Source organism: Pogoniulus pusillus, chromosome 8 (genome assembly GCF_015220805.1).
Source record: "Pogoniulus pusillus isolate bPogPus1 chromosome 8, bPogPus1.pri, whole genome shotgun sequence".
NCBI classification, from domain to species: Eukaryota; Metazoa; Chordata; class Aves; order Piciformes; family Lybiidae; genus Pogoniulus; species Pogoniulus pusillus.
In genome coordinates, this window is record NC_087271.1 from 20488271 (window position 1) to 20504619 (window position 16349).

The 16349-nt window shown below is 49.2% G+C and overlaps 2 protein-coding genes across 2 annotated transcripts; one reads left to right on the plus strand and one right to left on the minus strand.

The window, feature by feature from the left end:
- Positions 1-1328: 1328 nt before the first annotated feature.
- LOC135177485 (quinone oxidoreductase-like) lies at positions 1329-7961 on the minus strand. Its single transcript, XM_064147512.1, has 9 exons — positions 7807-7961; positions 6975-7099; positions 5541-5693; positions 4470-4633; positions 3678-3729; positions 2860-3009; positions 2376-2477; positions 2192-2287; positions 1329-1944 (listed from the first exon to the last, which is right to left on the minus strand). The coding sequence occupies exons 2-9, from the start codon at positions 7083-7085 to the stop codon at positions 1783-1785; spliced, it is 990 nt and encodes a 329-aa protein (XP_064003582.1). The 5' UTR covers positions 7086-7099; positions 7807-7961; the 3' UTR covers positions 1329-1782.
- TYW3 (tRNA-yW synthesizing protein 3 homolog) lies at positions 7910-16245 on the plus strand. The gene is made up of 6 exons (XM_064147511.1): positions 7910-8176; positions 8745-8825; positions 12063-12161; positions 13343-13414; positions 13734-13867; positions 15178-16245. Exons 1-6 carry the CDS (start codon positions 8003-8005, stop codon positions 15458-15460), a joined length of 843 nt encoding a protein of 280 aa, XP_064003581.1. The 5' UTR covers positions 7910-8002; the 3' UTR covers positions 15461-16245.
- The last annotated feature ends 104 nt before the right edge of the window (positions 16246-16349 follow it).

Below are 16349 nucleotides of genomic sequence, written 5' to 3' on the forward strand. Positions count from 1 at the left end.
GGACAGAGTCAGCCAAGAGCTACCGCGGGCACAGGACAGAGTCAGCCAAGAGCTACCGCGGACACAGGACAGAGCCAGTCAAGAGCTACCGCGGGCACAGGACAGAGTCAGCCAAGAGCTACCGCGGACACAGGACAGAGCCAAGAGCTACCGCGGACACAGGACAGAGTCAGCCAAGAGCTACCGCGGACACAGGAAAGATTCAGCCAAGAGCTACCGCGGGCCCAGGAAAGAGTCAGCCAAGAGCTACCGCGGACACAGGACAGAGTCAGCCAAGAGCTACCGCGGACACAGGACAGAGTCAGCCAAGAGCTACCGCGGACACAGGACAGAGCCAGCCAAGAGCTACCGCGGGCACAGGACAGAGTCAGCCAAGAGCTACCGCGGACACAGGACAGAGCCAGTCAAGAGCTACCGCGGGCACAGGACAGAGTCAAGAGCTACCGCGGGCACAGGACAGAGCCAAGAGCTACCGCGGGCACAGGACAGAGTCAGCCAAGAGCTACCGCGGACACAGGACAGAGTCAGCCAAGAGCTACCGCGGGCCCAGGAAAGAGTCAGTCAAGAGCTACCGCGGACACAGGACAGAGTCAGTCAAGAGCTACCGCGGACACAGGACAGAGTCAGCCAAGAGCTACCGCGGACACAGGACAGAGTCAGTCAAGAGCTACCGCGGACACAGGACAGAGCCAACAGCTAGCGCGGGCACAGCGAGCGCGGTCGCGTCCCCAAGCGTCGCTAGGATACGGCGCGGGGCGCGGACGCAGCTTCCTCCGCCTATGACCGCATAGGGGTGCGGCTGCCCGAGGCTGCCCCACGGCTCTCCGGCCCGGGCCCCGCCTCCTGCAATCGCAGCCCCCGGGGACTACCGTGGCCGCGGCAGGAGGGGCTGCAGGGTCGCGACTGTCTGAGCTGCTGTGCCTCCACGGGGAGTGAGATGGGAAAAAGAGGGAGGAAAGGCGGGTGAAAAAAAGGGGGGGAAATGGAAAAGCCAAATAAAAAGAAGCAGGCGAGGAGGGAGGAAGAAAAGGGAAGAAAAGGAGAACAGCCAGGGTCTCGGCTGACCTTAAATCCAGTAGAGCCCACAGGAAGAACTGCAGTCCTCTCTAGACAGCTTCTGCCATCAAGGATCAGCTGCTTCTGCCAATATGCTCAGCTGCAAAGTAACAAATATTAGCAGGTACCTCCAGGATTAGGGTAGTTTGGGGTTAACTGGGGCACTTTCTCCTCAGATACTTAGGTAGGCAGAGCAGAACTGCATCTGCTTCCCAACACCTCACATTTGAGACATTCTTTGGCCATCTCTTGAACTGAAAAGTGCACAAGACTGTCAGTAAAAAGCTTTTATTGCAAGTAAATGAGGTGACAAAAGATGAACAAGACTGATTTTGTGGCTAAAGAACGTGCATAGCTCTATCCGAGCTACACACATGGCCAGCTCTATACATGGCTTTGTGTACTTACCTACCAGGTGGCACTTGGCACCACCTGCAGTGGCCTCCCTATCACTTCCCCTTGAGCACAAGATCAAGAGATATTCGTTTCCCTGCATCTCAAGGCCACACCAGCAGAGAACTGATTTCCACATAACACAAAAAAGCTGCCAAAATCATTAAAAAATATATGCAACCCTGATTATTAGTAAACGTCCTTAATTAATGTAATTAATTAGCCCAAGGTGGCCTTTGCTGTCACTGTCAAACCTGATCAAAGCATGCTTGGTAACACACGTTTGCTGCAAAGGTGCGGTTCGAGCAGCTACACAACAAAGGGCAAAGGACTTCATGGAAGCAGCACCATCTTTCCTTGAGCACCACTGCAGTGAATGATGTCTTCATGAGCCTTCACCACCTTCTCCAGGGGATATTCAGAGCCCACAGTCGGTTTCAACCAGCCAGCCTCAATGCCATCAAAGACTGCTGTTGTACACTCACGCCTCTCCTCCTGCATGCAATCAGGACAGCATTTACCACACTGTAAAGCAGTATTGCCTATTTGTGCAAGTGCTAAACCAAATATCACAACCCAAAAACCTTTCATCATCTGCTGAGATTGAGTCAAAACATAAAGGAATGAAAAAAACATTCACTTGCAGTGAAATTCTGCTGTCATCCTACAAAGGACTCTAGCAGGAAAGAGGGAGGTGCTGCAATCCCAACACAACGTTCTTTACAATAAGTGTGCTTCTTACCTCAGTTGCAAGAAACAGACTAACTCCAATGATGCTGGACTCTTTACTCATAGTGTCCCTTGGATTGATCTCAACAGGACCTCTGCAGCCCACGACCTGTTACAAAGGAGTCCAGAGAGGAGCTCTAACTGCTGAATTGCGCTGCTAAAAGCACGAACTGAAGGTAGCAACAGAAAGTGCTCACCATCACCCTTCCTCCACGGGACAGCAGCTGCAAGTCAGTAGCCAGGTTGACATTAGAGAGCATTTCTATTATTATATCAACCCCTTCCACCCCTGTGTATTCCTGCAGAGGATACAAGAAGTTGTTAGATCACCCCAGTTACTGCTTGGCTACCACTCTTTATTTCATATGCTACATATAAGAGACATTCTACAGCTTGAATTTGAGAGGCATCCTTTGTGCTAAGGCAGCTAATCACTTGAATTTCAGCAGATTTTGCTATGCTGCATGATGATATCTTGCTGGGATGCAAGAGCTTCTAAATCACAGATGCCACTGCCTGTGCAGAAGGCTCAGCTTCTCCAGCCTGGAAAAGCTTTTCCTTGTGTCACAATGAAAAAGGCAGGACATTATTGCTGCTGCGTAAGTCTGCTCTAAAACACTTCCACAAACAACTGTTCTGTTGGTAAGAAACACACTTCAGCCAGCCCTGATACATGCTTACCTTAAGTTTACTGATGTAATTAGCTTCCCTGTGGTTAAATGCTTGGTGGGCACCATTTCTCAGGACCGTGTTCATGCCTTCTTCAGTTCCTGCTGTACCCAAAACCTTCAAACCACAAGCTCTGGCAATCTGACACGCTGCTATTCCCACCTGGAAGGGACAGGAAAAAAAAAAAAAAGAAAGAAAAAAAGACACCAAAAATAGGGGGGAAAGGAGGTGGGGAGGGAGGGGGGAGAGGGGAAAGGGGAGGAAAAGCAGCAAAAAAGTATTTTTCTCTGACTTTCTCAGCATTTCAAATTGAAAATACTCTACCAGCACCTTGACAATTCCCCATTTAAAGGGCTGGCCTGGGAACAATTCTTTTTAGCCACAGTAAGCAGCTGGGATCTTACAAATGGCCAAGTAGCCTTTTAGGAAAAAGAAAAAATATCTACAGCAGCACAGTATAAAGTTTTGTGCTTTTTGATATAGCCACCAGCATGTGCCACAAATGCCTGCACAGCGTTGTCTGTCTGTTAAAACTGGGTATGTATTTGACACACAGGCAAGGAAATTCTTCTCTTCACAAAGTCATCCTGCTGCGGCTACCAGCATAACGTATGGCAGAGAGAATCTGCAAGCACAGATTTTACTGCCACCACTTTTGCACAAAGCCAAGATACCTCTCCAAGAGGCAGAATGTAAGAAGAGAATTACAGAACCATTAGTTGATATTAACCATGACTGCAGACCCACTCTTGATATAGTTATTAACCACTATTGCAGATGCAAGGAGAAAAGGCAGCATTCCTTGCAGCTTTCCCTCTGGCAGTACTTACTCCTCCACTGGCACCATGCACCAGCACCGTCTCCCCTGCCTTGGCATGCCCTCTGCATGGAGAACAGAAAACACTGGCATTAGAGAACAGAGAACACTGGCATTAATTCTGCAAATCCTGACATCAAATCTCATCTGTCACAGAGCATTTCCAATTCATGTTAGGACTAACAAGGTATACTCTGCCTCCTCAGAGGCAAAATAAACTGTAGCTCTGAGAATTTTCAGTACCATGCAGTTGTGTCAACATGTAGCAGACTGGTACTGAGCCTCAGTCCCACATCTTCACCTGTCACAGATCCCAGCAGTAACCACATCGGATCCAGTCACCACTTCTACCAAACTAATCCAGCTCCCCAGCGCTAAGCTCTCACCCAGCCTACCACTCACTGTTATGCTGTCCCCAGAGTGTCTTTGGCAGGGAGAGGCTGCTGAAGAGAAGAGGTGGGTCTGCTCTGCACCACATTAATTCAGAAATTAATTACTGCTTTCCTTCCCTAGCTAAAACATCAGTGAGCACTGAAAGAGCCTTACATGGTTTATTACATGTACTTACCAAAGAAGTCTCTCCAGGACTCTTCTCTTAAGAAGAAATAAGTAACAGGCAAACACAGGCACTAGCTTCTAGCTACCAATTATCTGACAATTCCATCAGCACAACAAATGTGTCTTAAACATTGCCCACTCGCTGATCTCACCACCACCCCTTTTTGACAGGACAACAGAAACAAGGGCTTTGATAATCTTAAACACTAAAAAGAACAATGCACAAGCTTAGCCCTGAGCCCCTTACTTTTGGCACAGAGCCCGGTAGGCAGTGAAATAAGGTACTGCAATGGCTGCTCCCTGCTTAAAGTCCAGCTTGTCTGGCAAAGGGAAGACTTTGTCAGCTGCAGCAACTGCATACTCTGCATATCCTCCAGAGATCGTCTCCATGGTAAAAACCCTGTCGCCCTTCTGGAAAGCAGGGAAAGAAAGAGACAAATTCATAATTTGCCTTATTTGTACCTTTATGTACATGAAGAATCAGCTTACAGGAGCTTGGGCTATTTCTAGCAGCTCTCCTATTAAAAATAACCAGTTCTATTTGTCACAGAGGAGATTTTTCTAAATGCTAATGTATACAATCAATGCAGCACAAGCCACATCATGAGTGTTGTAATTAAAACCCCTGATCTACAGCCTAACACACAACCCTACGGCCTCATTAACATTCACCTTCAGGAATCTGAGCACTGAAGAGTTCCATCCACAGATTCCAAGTGCAAACCCTGAAAAGCTTTTACAAATGCACACACACAGAGACATTTCTCAGTGTTTGGGTGTTTCTGAAACACGGAAGAAAGTGACACCCTTAAGAGACCCTAAGGCAACTACAGCATGACCCACAGTGCAGAGGGCTGCATCTCGAGCACTGCGAGTGTGCAAATGCAGGAGCTGCGCAGAGCTTTCAGGGCATCTCTCTGACACGACCAAGCTCATCACCTCTCTGTCGCTCTCCTTCAAGCAAAGAGCATCACAACTGCTGTTAGGAACAAAAAGCACACAGAAGTGATTAGGCTGGAGTGAGAAAGTGTTTTAACAGTCTTAATGACAAATACCTAATGATGGTGCTGTCTAAAGCTATTTCCATTTCCAAACAAACCTTGAATTTCTCGCTCCTGCATGAGATCATTACCTCAGGCGGGAATCATTCTGCGTGGAGCACCTCTGCAATGCCACCAGAGCAGCTCTGCAGCACACCTTTTCTACACGCAGCGTTGCTGCTCCGAGCAGAGGAAGTGCAGTGCTGCTCCCCAGGAGCAACACTCACACCATCAGCACCCAACAAACCGTAAGGAAGTAAATCCCCAAGCACAGGTACCTTGAAGGCTGTGACCTGCTCCCCAACAGTCTCTATGACACCAGCCACATCCGTGCCGGGGGTGTAGGGTAAAGCTGGCTTGCGAGCGTAGGTTCCAGAACGAATGTAGGTCTCCACAGGATTCACCCCACAGGCATGGACTTTAATGAGCACCTAAAAGAACAGATCACACAATCCCAGCATGCTGGCAGTTGCAAGGCACCGCTGGAAATCGTCCACTCCAACCCCCCTGCCAAAGCAAGGGCACACACAGCAGCTTGCCTAGCATCACAGTGGCCAGCTGCGGTTGGAAGCTCTCCAGAGAAAGAGACTCCAGGCTCCAACACCCGCACAACAAACAACTTTCTCCCCATCTTCAGATGGAACTTCCTGTGTTCCACTTTGTGTCCATGGTCCCTTGTCCTAGCACAGGGCACCACTGAAAAGGGACTGGCCCCATCTTCCTGACACCCACCACTAAGGTACTGGCAAACACCGACCAGATCCCCTCTCAGCCTTCTCTTCTCCAGACTGAGCAGCCCCCTCATCAGACAGATGTTTCAGTCCCATCACAGGATGGCAGGGGTTGGGAAAGACCCAAAGAGACCATAGAGTCCAACCTCCCCTGCCAGAGCAGGACCATACAATCGAGCTCAGGTTACACAGGAGCACATCCAGACAAGCCATGAAAGGCTACAGAGGAGACTCCACAGCCTCTCTGGGCAGCCTGTGCCAGTGCTCCAGGATCCTTACACTACAGAAGTTCCTCCTTGTGTTGAGCTGGAACCTCCTGTGCTGCAGCTTCCATCCATTGCTCCTTGTCCTATACTAGGGAGCAAGTGAGCAGAGCCTGTCCCCTCTCTCCTGACCCCCAGCCCTCAGATACTGATAAACAGTGATTAAATCCCCTCTCAGTCTTCTCTTCTCCAGACTAAACAGCCCCAGGTCCCTCAGCCTCTCCTCATCAGGCAGTGCTCCAGTCCCCTAATCATCCTTCAGCATCCTCATAGCCTTCACTGGACTCTCTCCAGTAGTTCGCTGTCCCTCTTGAACTGGACAGCCCAAAACAGGACACAATACTCCAGACATGGCTTTGGTAGGGCACAGTACAGGGCAGGAGAACCTCCCTTGACACCTCAGGATGCTTCTTGAGCAATAGTGACAAAGATTTAGCACTTGAATTCTCAGAGCAGCATCATGCTTTTTTAACCAGATTCTTAAAACACAGTCAGCTAAAGTTCAGTCTTAAACTGAAGCCATTTTCAGCAGCTCCTTTACTGCAGCCCCTACCACACTAAAGGGCCACGTTTGTTCAGCTCAGCACGTAAGAATGCACTGTCCAGGAACCACACATTCGAGATCCCGGGAGCTTATAGTTCCGTACTCCACACCCTGCTCCGAGCGCCCCTGGTGTTCTCCCTCACCCTTACTTCGGCTCACAGAACCCCCACGTACCTGCTGTGCCTTTGGACTGGGGATCAACACATCTGACTGGAGTTTCAGCACATCAGGGCCCCCAAATTCAAAGACCCTGACTGCTCTCATCACGTTTCTGCTGGCTGCCATCGCGATCAGAGCGTCTGCGAAGGGGGGAACACAACGTTTACGTTCCCTTCCTATTTTGCATCCTCACAACACTCAGCCCGGCAAGCAGCTCTTTAAATGGGGCTCCGTGCGCCATTAACACCTGGGCGGCTTTGGGTTCCTTCCAGAGCCACGCAAAGGCACAAACTAAGCCAAGCATTTGCGTGACCTTAGGTCTGTCGAGAGAATCGATCGCTAATGCTTTAGCTGCTTTCTGAGCCGGCTCCCGTGAGCACCGTGACCTGCTGCCGGCGGCGAACGCGGCTCTGGGTTTCAAGCACCGGCTCCGAGCGGCTCCGCCGCCGGGCGCTGGGGGAGCGGAACAGGGGCACGGCCGCGGGAGCGGAGCCTGAGCCGGCTCCTGCGAGTCTCACGGGAAAATTCGGCAACGGAGCGGGAAGAACGGGGCACCACACAAGCTCACCCCCGAGCACGTCCCTCGGCTCACGGCTCGCCCCTTGCCGCCAGCCCTCGCCCCTCCGACACCTCCCGCCGCGCCAGTCCCCGCCCCGCCGCCCGCCGCTGCCTCCGGAGGGCCCAAGGGCTGGCACCCGCCGCGCCAGCCCGGAGCGCGGCGGCTCTGTCCCACCCTGCCCGCGGAGCCCGGCCCTGCGCACCGGGGACCGCCGGCAGCCCCATCACGCTGCCCGGGGCAGAGACGAGTTTCGGCGGCCAGCGGAACGCCCTGGCGACCACCGCTTACCTGCCGCGGCGGCGGAGACGGGCCCGGGCAGGAGCTGCGGCGGAGGGTCAGCGCGGGGCTGCGGCAGCCGGGGGGCGGTGTCGGCCCGCCCTTGCACCCCGCCCTTCGGTTCGCCGCGGAGGTTTGGCCCAGGCGGGCCGCCGTCGGGCTCCCTCGGCGCTAGCGCCTGCGCCTGGGCCGCTCCGAGTGCCTGCCGATGGCCTCCTTCCAGCAGCGGAAGGCGCAGCGGCTGGCGCGGGCGGACGCCAGCAGGAAGGGTGCGGTGGACGAAGGCGCCGCCGCTGTCGTGCAGCTGCTGAACGGGCGGGCCCGGTTCTGCACCACCAGCTCCTGCTCGGGACGCCTCGTCCTGGTGCAAGGCCCCGCCTCGGTGAGTCCCGGGCAGTGGCGGCTCTCTAGAGGACCGCGGATGAAGCCTTGGTTCCGGAGGCCCCTCCAGCTGGCCGGGCCGAGACGACGGTGCCTGTTTTGCGAGGGAGCCTGGCGACTTTTCCCGTGTGGGTATAGTGTGGGTGCCGGGGCCCGGCGCCGCGCTTAGTGCCTGCGCCCTGGCAGCACCCGGAGACCCCGCAGCGATCCCGGCAGAAGGCCGCCGGCGCTGACGGCAGCACCCGGTGCCTCTACTCCTGGTTCCCGGGGCAGAGACGGCAACACTTGCGGTGCTGCCCCCTAGCCCGACGGTTTCGTCTGCCACCTGAACAGAAGCTAAGTCCGTTTCACACCGGCTGGATGTGAAAATCTTTCTGTGCGCTACCGAACCGTGTGGCGTCGAAAGCCAGGCTCCCTCGCCAAGACAGCCACCGTCGTCTCGGCTCCGGAACCAAGGCTTCATCCGCGCTCCTCAGAGTGTCGAAAGCCATGCTGTTTATTTCGGGGCACCGGTCTTTCACACAGGCAGAAGCTGGGGCAGGAGTTTCACCGTTTCTCTGCCTTTCTAGGACACAAACAGCTGCGACATTCAGAAGAAAGACTGCAGGTGGCTCATGGTGACACATGGAACGTGTGCCAGAGACAGTGTGGTAAGAGGACAGTCTGGTACAGCTTTGATTTCTACTGAATGTAGCCTTGCCAACGTCATGGAAAATATGTCCTGTGAACCACGAAAAAGTCTGTAGAGAGTTTGTATCCCTGTTAGTGATATGAATTGATGTGCCAGTTTCAAGATGAACTTCTCTCTAGGTGCTGTACTTAGTAAATTCCTAAGAGCTGTTATGAGGAGAATACATTTAGGCTAACGGCAGTTTTCCTGTAAATGCAGCTAATGTGACATTTGAAGAATGCCTTTCTCCATAGCCCAACAGTTCAACAAGAGGTTTGTGTAGCAGAAACGCTGTCTTTCATTAAACCCCTGCTGAAAAGCTAAGATAGAAATGCTTGTTGTTTTTTACATCCTTTTCTGTATTCAGAACTAGTGGAAATAATGTCTTCTTCCCCTCCTGAAAGGTTCCTGTTAGCATAACAGCACTTTTCATCTCTGCAGCTCTTTACCTGCTCGTCTGGAGTGTGACAGAGCTGTCAGAGCTGCCTCGATTGGTGTGCACCCCATTAACTGTTCTGTAAGCTGACTGTATGGCTTCAGTCAGCAATCGCAGAAGCAGCCAAAATGAATTCCTTTGTTTCCCTTCAGTGTGGATATGTTCATTTCCTGTGTCACATCTCCTTCAGTACAGTTAAAACAAAACCGTTAAAGCTGCCTCAAGTTATAAAAACTGCCTCGAATTTAAACCTGTCTTGAGCCCAGCCTTGCATTTACACACATCTGAAAGTAGTGCAGCCCTGTGAGCCACAAAGATGCTGAAGGGAATGAAACATCTCTCTTACAAGGAGAGACTGAGGGAGCTGGGCCTCTTTAGCCTGGAGAAGAGGAGACTGAGAGGTGACCTCATCAATGGTTATAAAGAAGTAAAGGTGAGTGCCAGGAGGCTGCAGCCAGGCTCTGCTGGGTGATGCCCAATGACAGGACAAGGGCCAGTGTGTAGAAGCTGAGGCATAGAAAGTTTCATTTAAACACGAGGTGGCATTTTTTTTTCCCTGTCAGGCTGACAGAACACTGGAACAGGCTCACTAGGGGGCTTGTGGAGCCTCCCTCTCTGGAGATACTCAAAATTTGCCTGGATGTGTTCCTGTGTGATTAGGTCTATGAGATCCTGCTCTGGCAGGGGGATTGGACTGGATGAGCTTTCAAGGTCCCTTCCAGCCCCTGACATTCTTTGGTTCTCTGATTCTCTTACACTGCTGTTTTAATTTAGTGCTCAGAATCACAGAGCCATTTTTGCCAGCCAAGACTTTCCAGGTCATGGAGTGCAACCATTAACCCAGCACCACCAAATCCACTGCTCAAACTTGCTTAGCTTGATAGAAAATTACTTCCACCATTTCCCTATTAAACTGAGCTTGCAGGAAATTTAGATGCAGCAAGGTGATAAAAAACCTTTGGTGGAAATGTCACTTTTCCATTGAGAAGCTTTCACGGGCCCGAGGTTGGAGACAGCGGTAGGGCAGTGCTGACAGAGAGTGTTTATTGCTGCCTTCAGCACAGCTGTGCTTATCTTCTTAAACCTGGAGCACAAATGACACACTTGGCTGTGTTCGGAGAGCACTGCTTTCAGCTGAAAGCAGGAGCAGGTATGAAGGGGACGCTGCATAAACACATTTACCTTCTGGTCAGTGCAGAAAGGAGAGGGTGTTGCTTCAGCAGTTGCTTTTTATGCTGCCGTGGCCTTAAAAATCACATGGCTTTGGTTCTTGCCTGAAGATTCCTCCCGACTATTTTCATTTCACAAGAAAGAGGAGAAAGGCTGAACCAAATAGCAGTGTGGGAAAACAGCTGAAATGTCCCAAGGTAACAGAGCAAATTTTTTAGTGCTGTGAAGTAAGCCAGCGAAGGCAAAAAAGAAGATGGAGCAGAGGTGTTTAGAGTTATATACATATATATTATATATATGTATATTATATCTATATAATGAAATAAGTGGTAGAACTGCCTCAAAGCACCCTCTTTGACAAGAGAAAAGTCATAGCAATCTTTGAGATTTCCTCTGCTTGTCTTTGCCAGCTTTTTGCAGAGACAAGCAGAGGAACTGCAATTCCCAGGACTGATGGCTGAATTGGAGCTGTTTTCCACACTCCACATCCAAAAAAGTCACCACTAGCAATCTCAGTCTTCTAGTCTGAAGGTAATGTCTTGAATTTTGTAATTATTAAGTTAATTTTTATTCTAGTTGTCTTCTGGGTTTATGTGCCTCTGTTTTCACCCTCTGAAATTCTTATCTCTATAACTCTTACACTGTTTTCTACACATTATTAGTATTATTTAAATTAGGATAATTTAAACTAAGTTTGTGATCAAGTATGTTAGGCCATTAATTTAATCTACCAAAGCCCAGAAGGTCTTCTGAAGTTGAATTATGTGCTCCAGAAACCAGATGGCTTTGATTTTAAAGAAGAGTTAAAAAAAAACAGATTCCAAAAAACTAAAAAACCTCTGCGCAGGCTCCCCTGATTACAGTGACCCAGCTCTCTTCCCATGCTGCAGTGACTGTAGTGATTCCTTCGAAGGTATGGAGATGTAAACAGGGAAACTCCAGGGAAACTCAGTTTTTCAAAGTGTTAAATCCACCTTGTGATTAATTTCTATCAGACCTCATCAGCTTAACAAATGGAATCGTGGAAATCCATGGAATTTCTATATGCTGTGAGCAATCACAGGATCATAGGATCACAGGATGTTAGGGGTTGGAAGGGAACCAAAGAGATACTAGACTCCAACCCCCCTGCCAGAGCAGGAGCATACAGTCAAGCTCAGGTCACAGAGGAACGCATCCAGACAGGCCTTGAAAGGTGCCAGAGAAGGAGACTCCACAGCCTCTCTGGGAAGCCTGTGCCAGCACTGTGTGGCCTTTACAGTAAAGAAGTTCCCCCTTGTGTTGAGGCAGAACCTGTTTTGCTGCAATTTACACCCATTGTTCCTTGTCCTGTCAGAGGGAGCAAGTGAGCAGAGCCTGTCCCCCTCTCCTGGCAGCCTTCAGATACTTACAAACATTTCTCAAATCCCCTCTAAGTCTTCTCTTTTCCAGAAAACTTTCCAATGAAAAATCAAAAGCAGCTGAACAAATCTGACTACTTGGAACTCGTTTGCTGCGTGTCTAATGCTTGTTCCACACACTCACTAGGTGTTCTTTCTTTTTTTTTTAATTCTTTTTTAGTAATTTCACCCATTTGCAGCATTAATTTAAGTATTTTGGTGTGTTTTCCAGCTGGCAGCTCTAGAGAAAGCCACCGGTGACGTCGTGCTCAAGTTTGAACCATTTGTTCTTCATGTGCTGTGTCAAGAGCTGCAGGATGCCCAGCTCCTGGTAACATGACATCAAGTAACAGTGTTCCGTTGTTCTATTATGATCCTTGCTGGAAAAGTGCAAATGCTGCTTCCTGAGAAACTTTTGGCACTTCAGAATAGTCCCAGATCACACAGGCTTACAGGATGTTAGGGGCTGCAAGGGACCCAAAGAAATCATTGAGTCCAACCCCTCTGCCACAGCAGGATCTAGCTCAGGTCACATAGGAACACATCCAGACAGGCCTTGAAAGGCTCCAGAGAAGGAGACTCCACAACCTCTCTGGGGAGGCTGTGCCAGTGCTCTGTGACCCTCACAGTAAAGAAGTTTCCCCTCGTGTGGAGGTGGAACCTCCTGTGCTGCAGCTTCCATCCATTGCTCCTTGTCCTACCCTAGGGAGCAAGTGAGCAGAGCCTGTCCCCACCTCCTGACCCCCAGCCCTCAGATATTTATAAACATTTAAATCCCCTCTCAATCTTCTCATGTCCAGACTACAAAGCCCTAGGTCACTCAGTCTCTCCTTATAAGGCATGTGTGCTATGTGTTTAATAAGTAGGTTAGTAAGGTAAGCTGATGGAGAAAACACTGCTGTAGGCTTACAGAGGCTGTGCTGTTCAGAGTGACTCACCTACAACTTGATGCTTGAGCTGAAGCAGGCTGCTAGCTAAAACTTTTCCCCAGTGAGGCTGGGTTGCTGTTGCTGCCTGAAGTGGTGATTTTCAGCCATCATTTTGCCACCAGGCATGCCATTTGGCCACAGTATTTCATCTGACGCAGTACTACCTTTGCCTTCTGCTTCTCCAAAATGCCTCAAGAGGGTAATACCTGATAGGTTTGTTCTTCGTTAATGTGGGAGAGAGCTGATCAGCTTCTTTCATAGCACTGCTGCACTTTTAGCTCTAACAGTATTACACCTCTGGTCATCAGCTGAAATGATGTTACCAGCTTTTCAAGATGAGATGGTGCAGTGCCTGGAGGGATCTTAATGTCCCATCAGCACTGGAAACCAACCACAATTTCTGATACCACCTGGGTTTGATTTTTAAAAACATTTGAATCCAACTGTTACTACAGTAATGTAGGGAGGTGGGGTTGAATTGTTTTATGCAGCTGGGATTATAAACTGCATCACAACCAACCCATAACTGTTTCTATTTGTAAAAGTGTCCAAGACCTGTTTAAGGCCTTTCCTTTTTCTGCAGCACTCAGTGGCGATCAATTCTGGGTTCAGGAATTCTGGCATTACAGTTGGCAGAGGAGGAAAAGTTATGATGGTAAGGACTTTGCTGATTACCTGTAAGGAATTGTATAGGGTTAACACTCCAACCCTATACAGGAATGCAACAAATTCATCTTGTTGCTCTTAACTTTGGGGCTTTTTTGCAAGCCAAGATCTGAACTTTAATATGACTTGACGGCTGTCTCTGGGTGTGCTGCAGCAAAGAGCTTTTTGTGCTGTAGTTGACAGCAAACCAGCCAGCTGTGTGGATAAGTGTGGATTTTCTGTAATAAACTCTCTCTATTACTTAAATCACCTTCATAAAGCAAAATCCACTTCATTCTAGCTGATGCCTTCTTCTGGGTGTGTTTTAGGCTGTCCGGAGCACTCATTGCTTAGAAGTTCCACTGACCCATAAGGGGAAATTGATGGTCTCTGAAGAATACATTGATTTTCTGGTGCACATAGCTAATGGGAAGATAGAAGAAAACACAAAGAGGATTGACAGGTCTGTAAGAATACAGCAGCCCCGTTCATGACATATAAATCCAAAACTCAGGTTATAGGAAAAAAAGGGGGGAGGGGGGAGGAATGAAAACTAACAAACAAAACCAACCAACCAAAAAATCCAAAAGCAACAGATAACCACCTCTCAAAGTCCAAAATACAAATTCTTTTTTTTTTTACCTCTGAAGACTACAAACTGTTTAATCAAAACCCTACGAGCAACAAGAGTTTGTAGACTTTGTCACTGTGTAGGGTTTAATTTTCTGCCTCTAACTATAACAGCACTTGTTCTAGCACAGTAACCATCTCAGAAGTGGTCAGATCCAGTGCATGTTTAAACCCTGTAAATGTTTTGTGTGGTTCCCAAAACTGATGATTTATGAAGGTGGTGGAAGGTTAGACACACTTGGCTCTTTACTTATGTTTCCATCTGAGGAGAACAGAACAGGTTGAAGAGCCAAAGAGCACAAGCATCAAAAGGATGCTGGAAACGCACCAACATGTGCCAAGATTAATTCTTTTTATATGTCCATTGAACATCTTGGTAAAAGTAGCTGTTCCTAGTAGCAGTCCATCTGATGGTATCAACCTGATACTATTTTATAGTTTCTGTAAGAATAATGGGATCTTAATGGCCTGTGAGCACATCACTGACTGATTTCTGACATAGAATCAGTCAGGGTTGGAAGGGACCACAAGCATCATTTAGTTCCAGCCTCTCTGCCATGAGCAGGGACACCTCACACTAGATCTAGAGCCTTATCTAGCCTGGCCTACAACACCTCCAGGGATGAGGCTTCCACCACCTCCCTGGGCAACCCCTTTCAGGGTCTCACCACCCTCATGCTGAACAACTTTGTAATATCCAGTCTGAATCTACCCATTTCCAGCTTTCTTCCATTCCCCCCAGCCCTATAACTATCTGACACCCTAAAAAGTCCCTCTCCAGCTTTCTTGTAGCTCACTTAAGATACTGAAGGGCTACAATAAGGTCACCCTGGAGCCTTCTCCTCTTCAGACTGAACATCCCCAACTCCCTCAGTCTCTCCTCAGAGCAGAGGTGCTCCAGCCCTCTGATCATCACACATCATACATGCGGATGTACAGAGAGAGCTGGCATGTTGTGCACAAGGACACCTGCTGACATTGCCCATTTTCCTTCCAGTATTGGCTAGAAATTTCAATGCTTGTAACAAATTTCTTCTCTTGCCATGTTTCCATTACACCACAGAAGCTTTAGTTTCTCAGAGCAGTTTTTCAGGTCCTCAGCAAACCTACAAAAATAACAGCTATGCAATTGCTTGTTTCTAGGTTCTACAAAGGCTTAGTGTTGGCTTTGGAGACTGGCACTAGTGTCAGCAGCTCTGCTGAAGGGAGGGAGAAAAATCACTCCGTGTACCTTCACAGGAGGAAGAGAAGGACTGGCCAAGAACGAGATGTCCACGCTCCTCCAGAGCACCACAGCCAGGACTCAGGAGCTGAGGAGGACACAAAAAATAGTCTTGATATTTTTGCTGAAATCCTGACCCAGGACTCAGGAGCTGAGGAGGACACAAAAAATAGTCTTGATATTTTTGCTGAAATCCTGACATAGACTAAGACACCTGAATGTAACAACTGATGGTAACTGCAGTGCTCTGTATATGAGACACAAATGCTGCTCTGTTCTAGGGAGCAGCACTCTCAGGGACATCTACCAGGAAAAGGGGAATCAAACACAGCTGTGAACAGGTTTAGCAACAGAAGCATAGAGAACAAAGCCTTAAAATGTTGTGAGGGGTTTTTAACAGCACTATGGAATTAACAATCTTTTACTCTGCCAGTTACCACAGCAGTACCTGGTTTGGCCTAGCCTTTGGCCACGTTCCTGGTGGAAGTGTCAGTTTCAGCACTGGGTTTAATCCTTCTGATTTTTGTCAGAGAGGTTATTAACTCCTGAGGACTTTTCATCCCTGCAGAACCTCTTTGAAGCATTGTGCACCACTCCAGATGTCCCTCTCAGAACAATACAAAGCCACACATTGGTCAGCTGAGAGCAGCACCTGGTTGGAGGTTGGAATGGATAAGCTGCAGGTCCTGCTGTTCTCTGCTGCCTTCAGCTGGGGCACACCAGGACCCTTCCAGCCTGTGCCAAGCAGAAGCACTGGTGCTGTTCTCCTGCACCTTACTGCTTCTGGCTCCAGCACCACTCTGCTCAGTGTTCTGCTTCCCCCAGCCAGCATCCATTCTGTGTTGCTCAGCCAGCTCTGGTCTGTGTGGCTGACACCCTGCCTTAGTTCCAACAGTGGGGCAGAAAGTGTACCCCAGTGTACAGTAAGGGGGTTTCTCACCTGCCTGTGCAACACTGGCATGCAATAAATCTTAAAACATAAAGCTGCAGCAATTGTGCACTCTGGTGTTGTGCCACTGGAACAGCCACTCTGTGTTCATAGTGAATTTGTCAGGCTGAGTTTGTAAACCTCAGTGATGATGAATTCTGAGCC

Bases quoted from the DNA above. Each gene is read 5' to 3' on its own strand.
- LOC135177485 (XM_064147512.1), bottom strand. From the start codon at position 7,085: ATGGCAGCCAGCAGAAACGTGATGAGAGCAGTCAGGGTCTTTGAATTT. The intron at 5,694-6,974 runs GTACGTGGGGGT...CTGTTCTTTTAG, and splicing joins CCAGTCCAAAGGCACAGCAG to GTGCTCATTAAAGTCCATGC. The intron at 2,478-2,859 runs GTAAGCATGTAT...TATCCTCTGCAG, and splicing joins ATTACATCAGTAAACTTAAG to GAATACACAGGGGTGGAAGG.
- TYW3 (XM_064147511.1), top strand. From the start codon at position 8,003: ATGGCCTCCTTCCAGCAGCGGAAGGCGCAGCGGCTGGCGCGGGCGGAC. The intron at 8,177-8,744 runs GTGAGTCCCGGG...CTGCCTTTCTAG, and splicing joins TGGTGCAAGGCCCCGCCTCG to GACACAAACAGCTGCGACAT. The intron at 13,415-13,733 runs GTAAGGACTTTG...GGTGTGTTTTAG, and splicing joins GAGGAGGAAAAGTTATGATG to GCTGTCCGGAGCACTCATTG.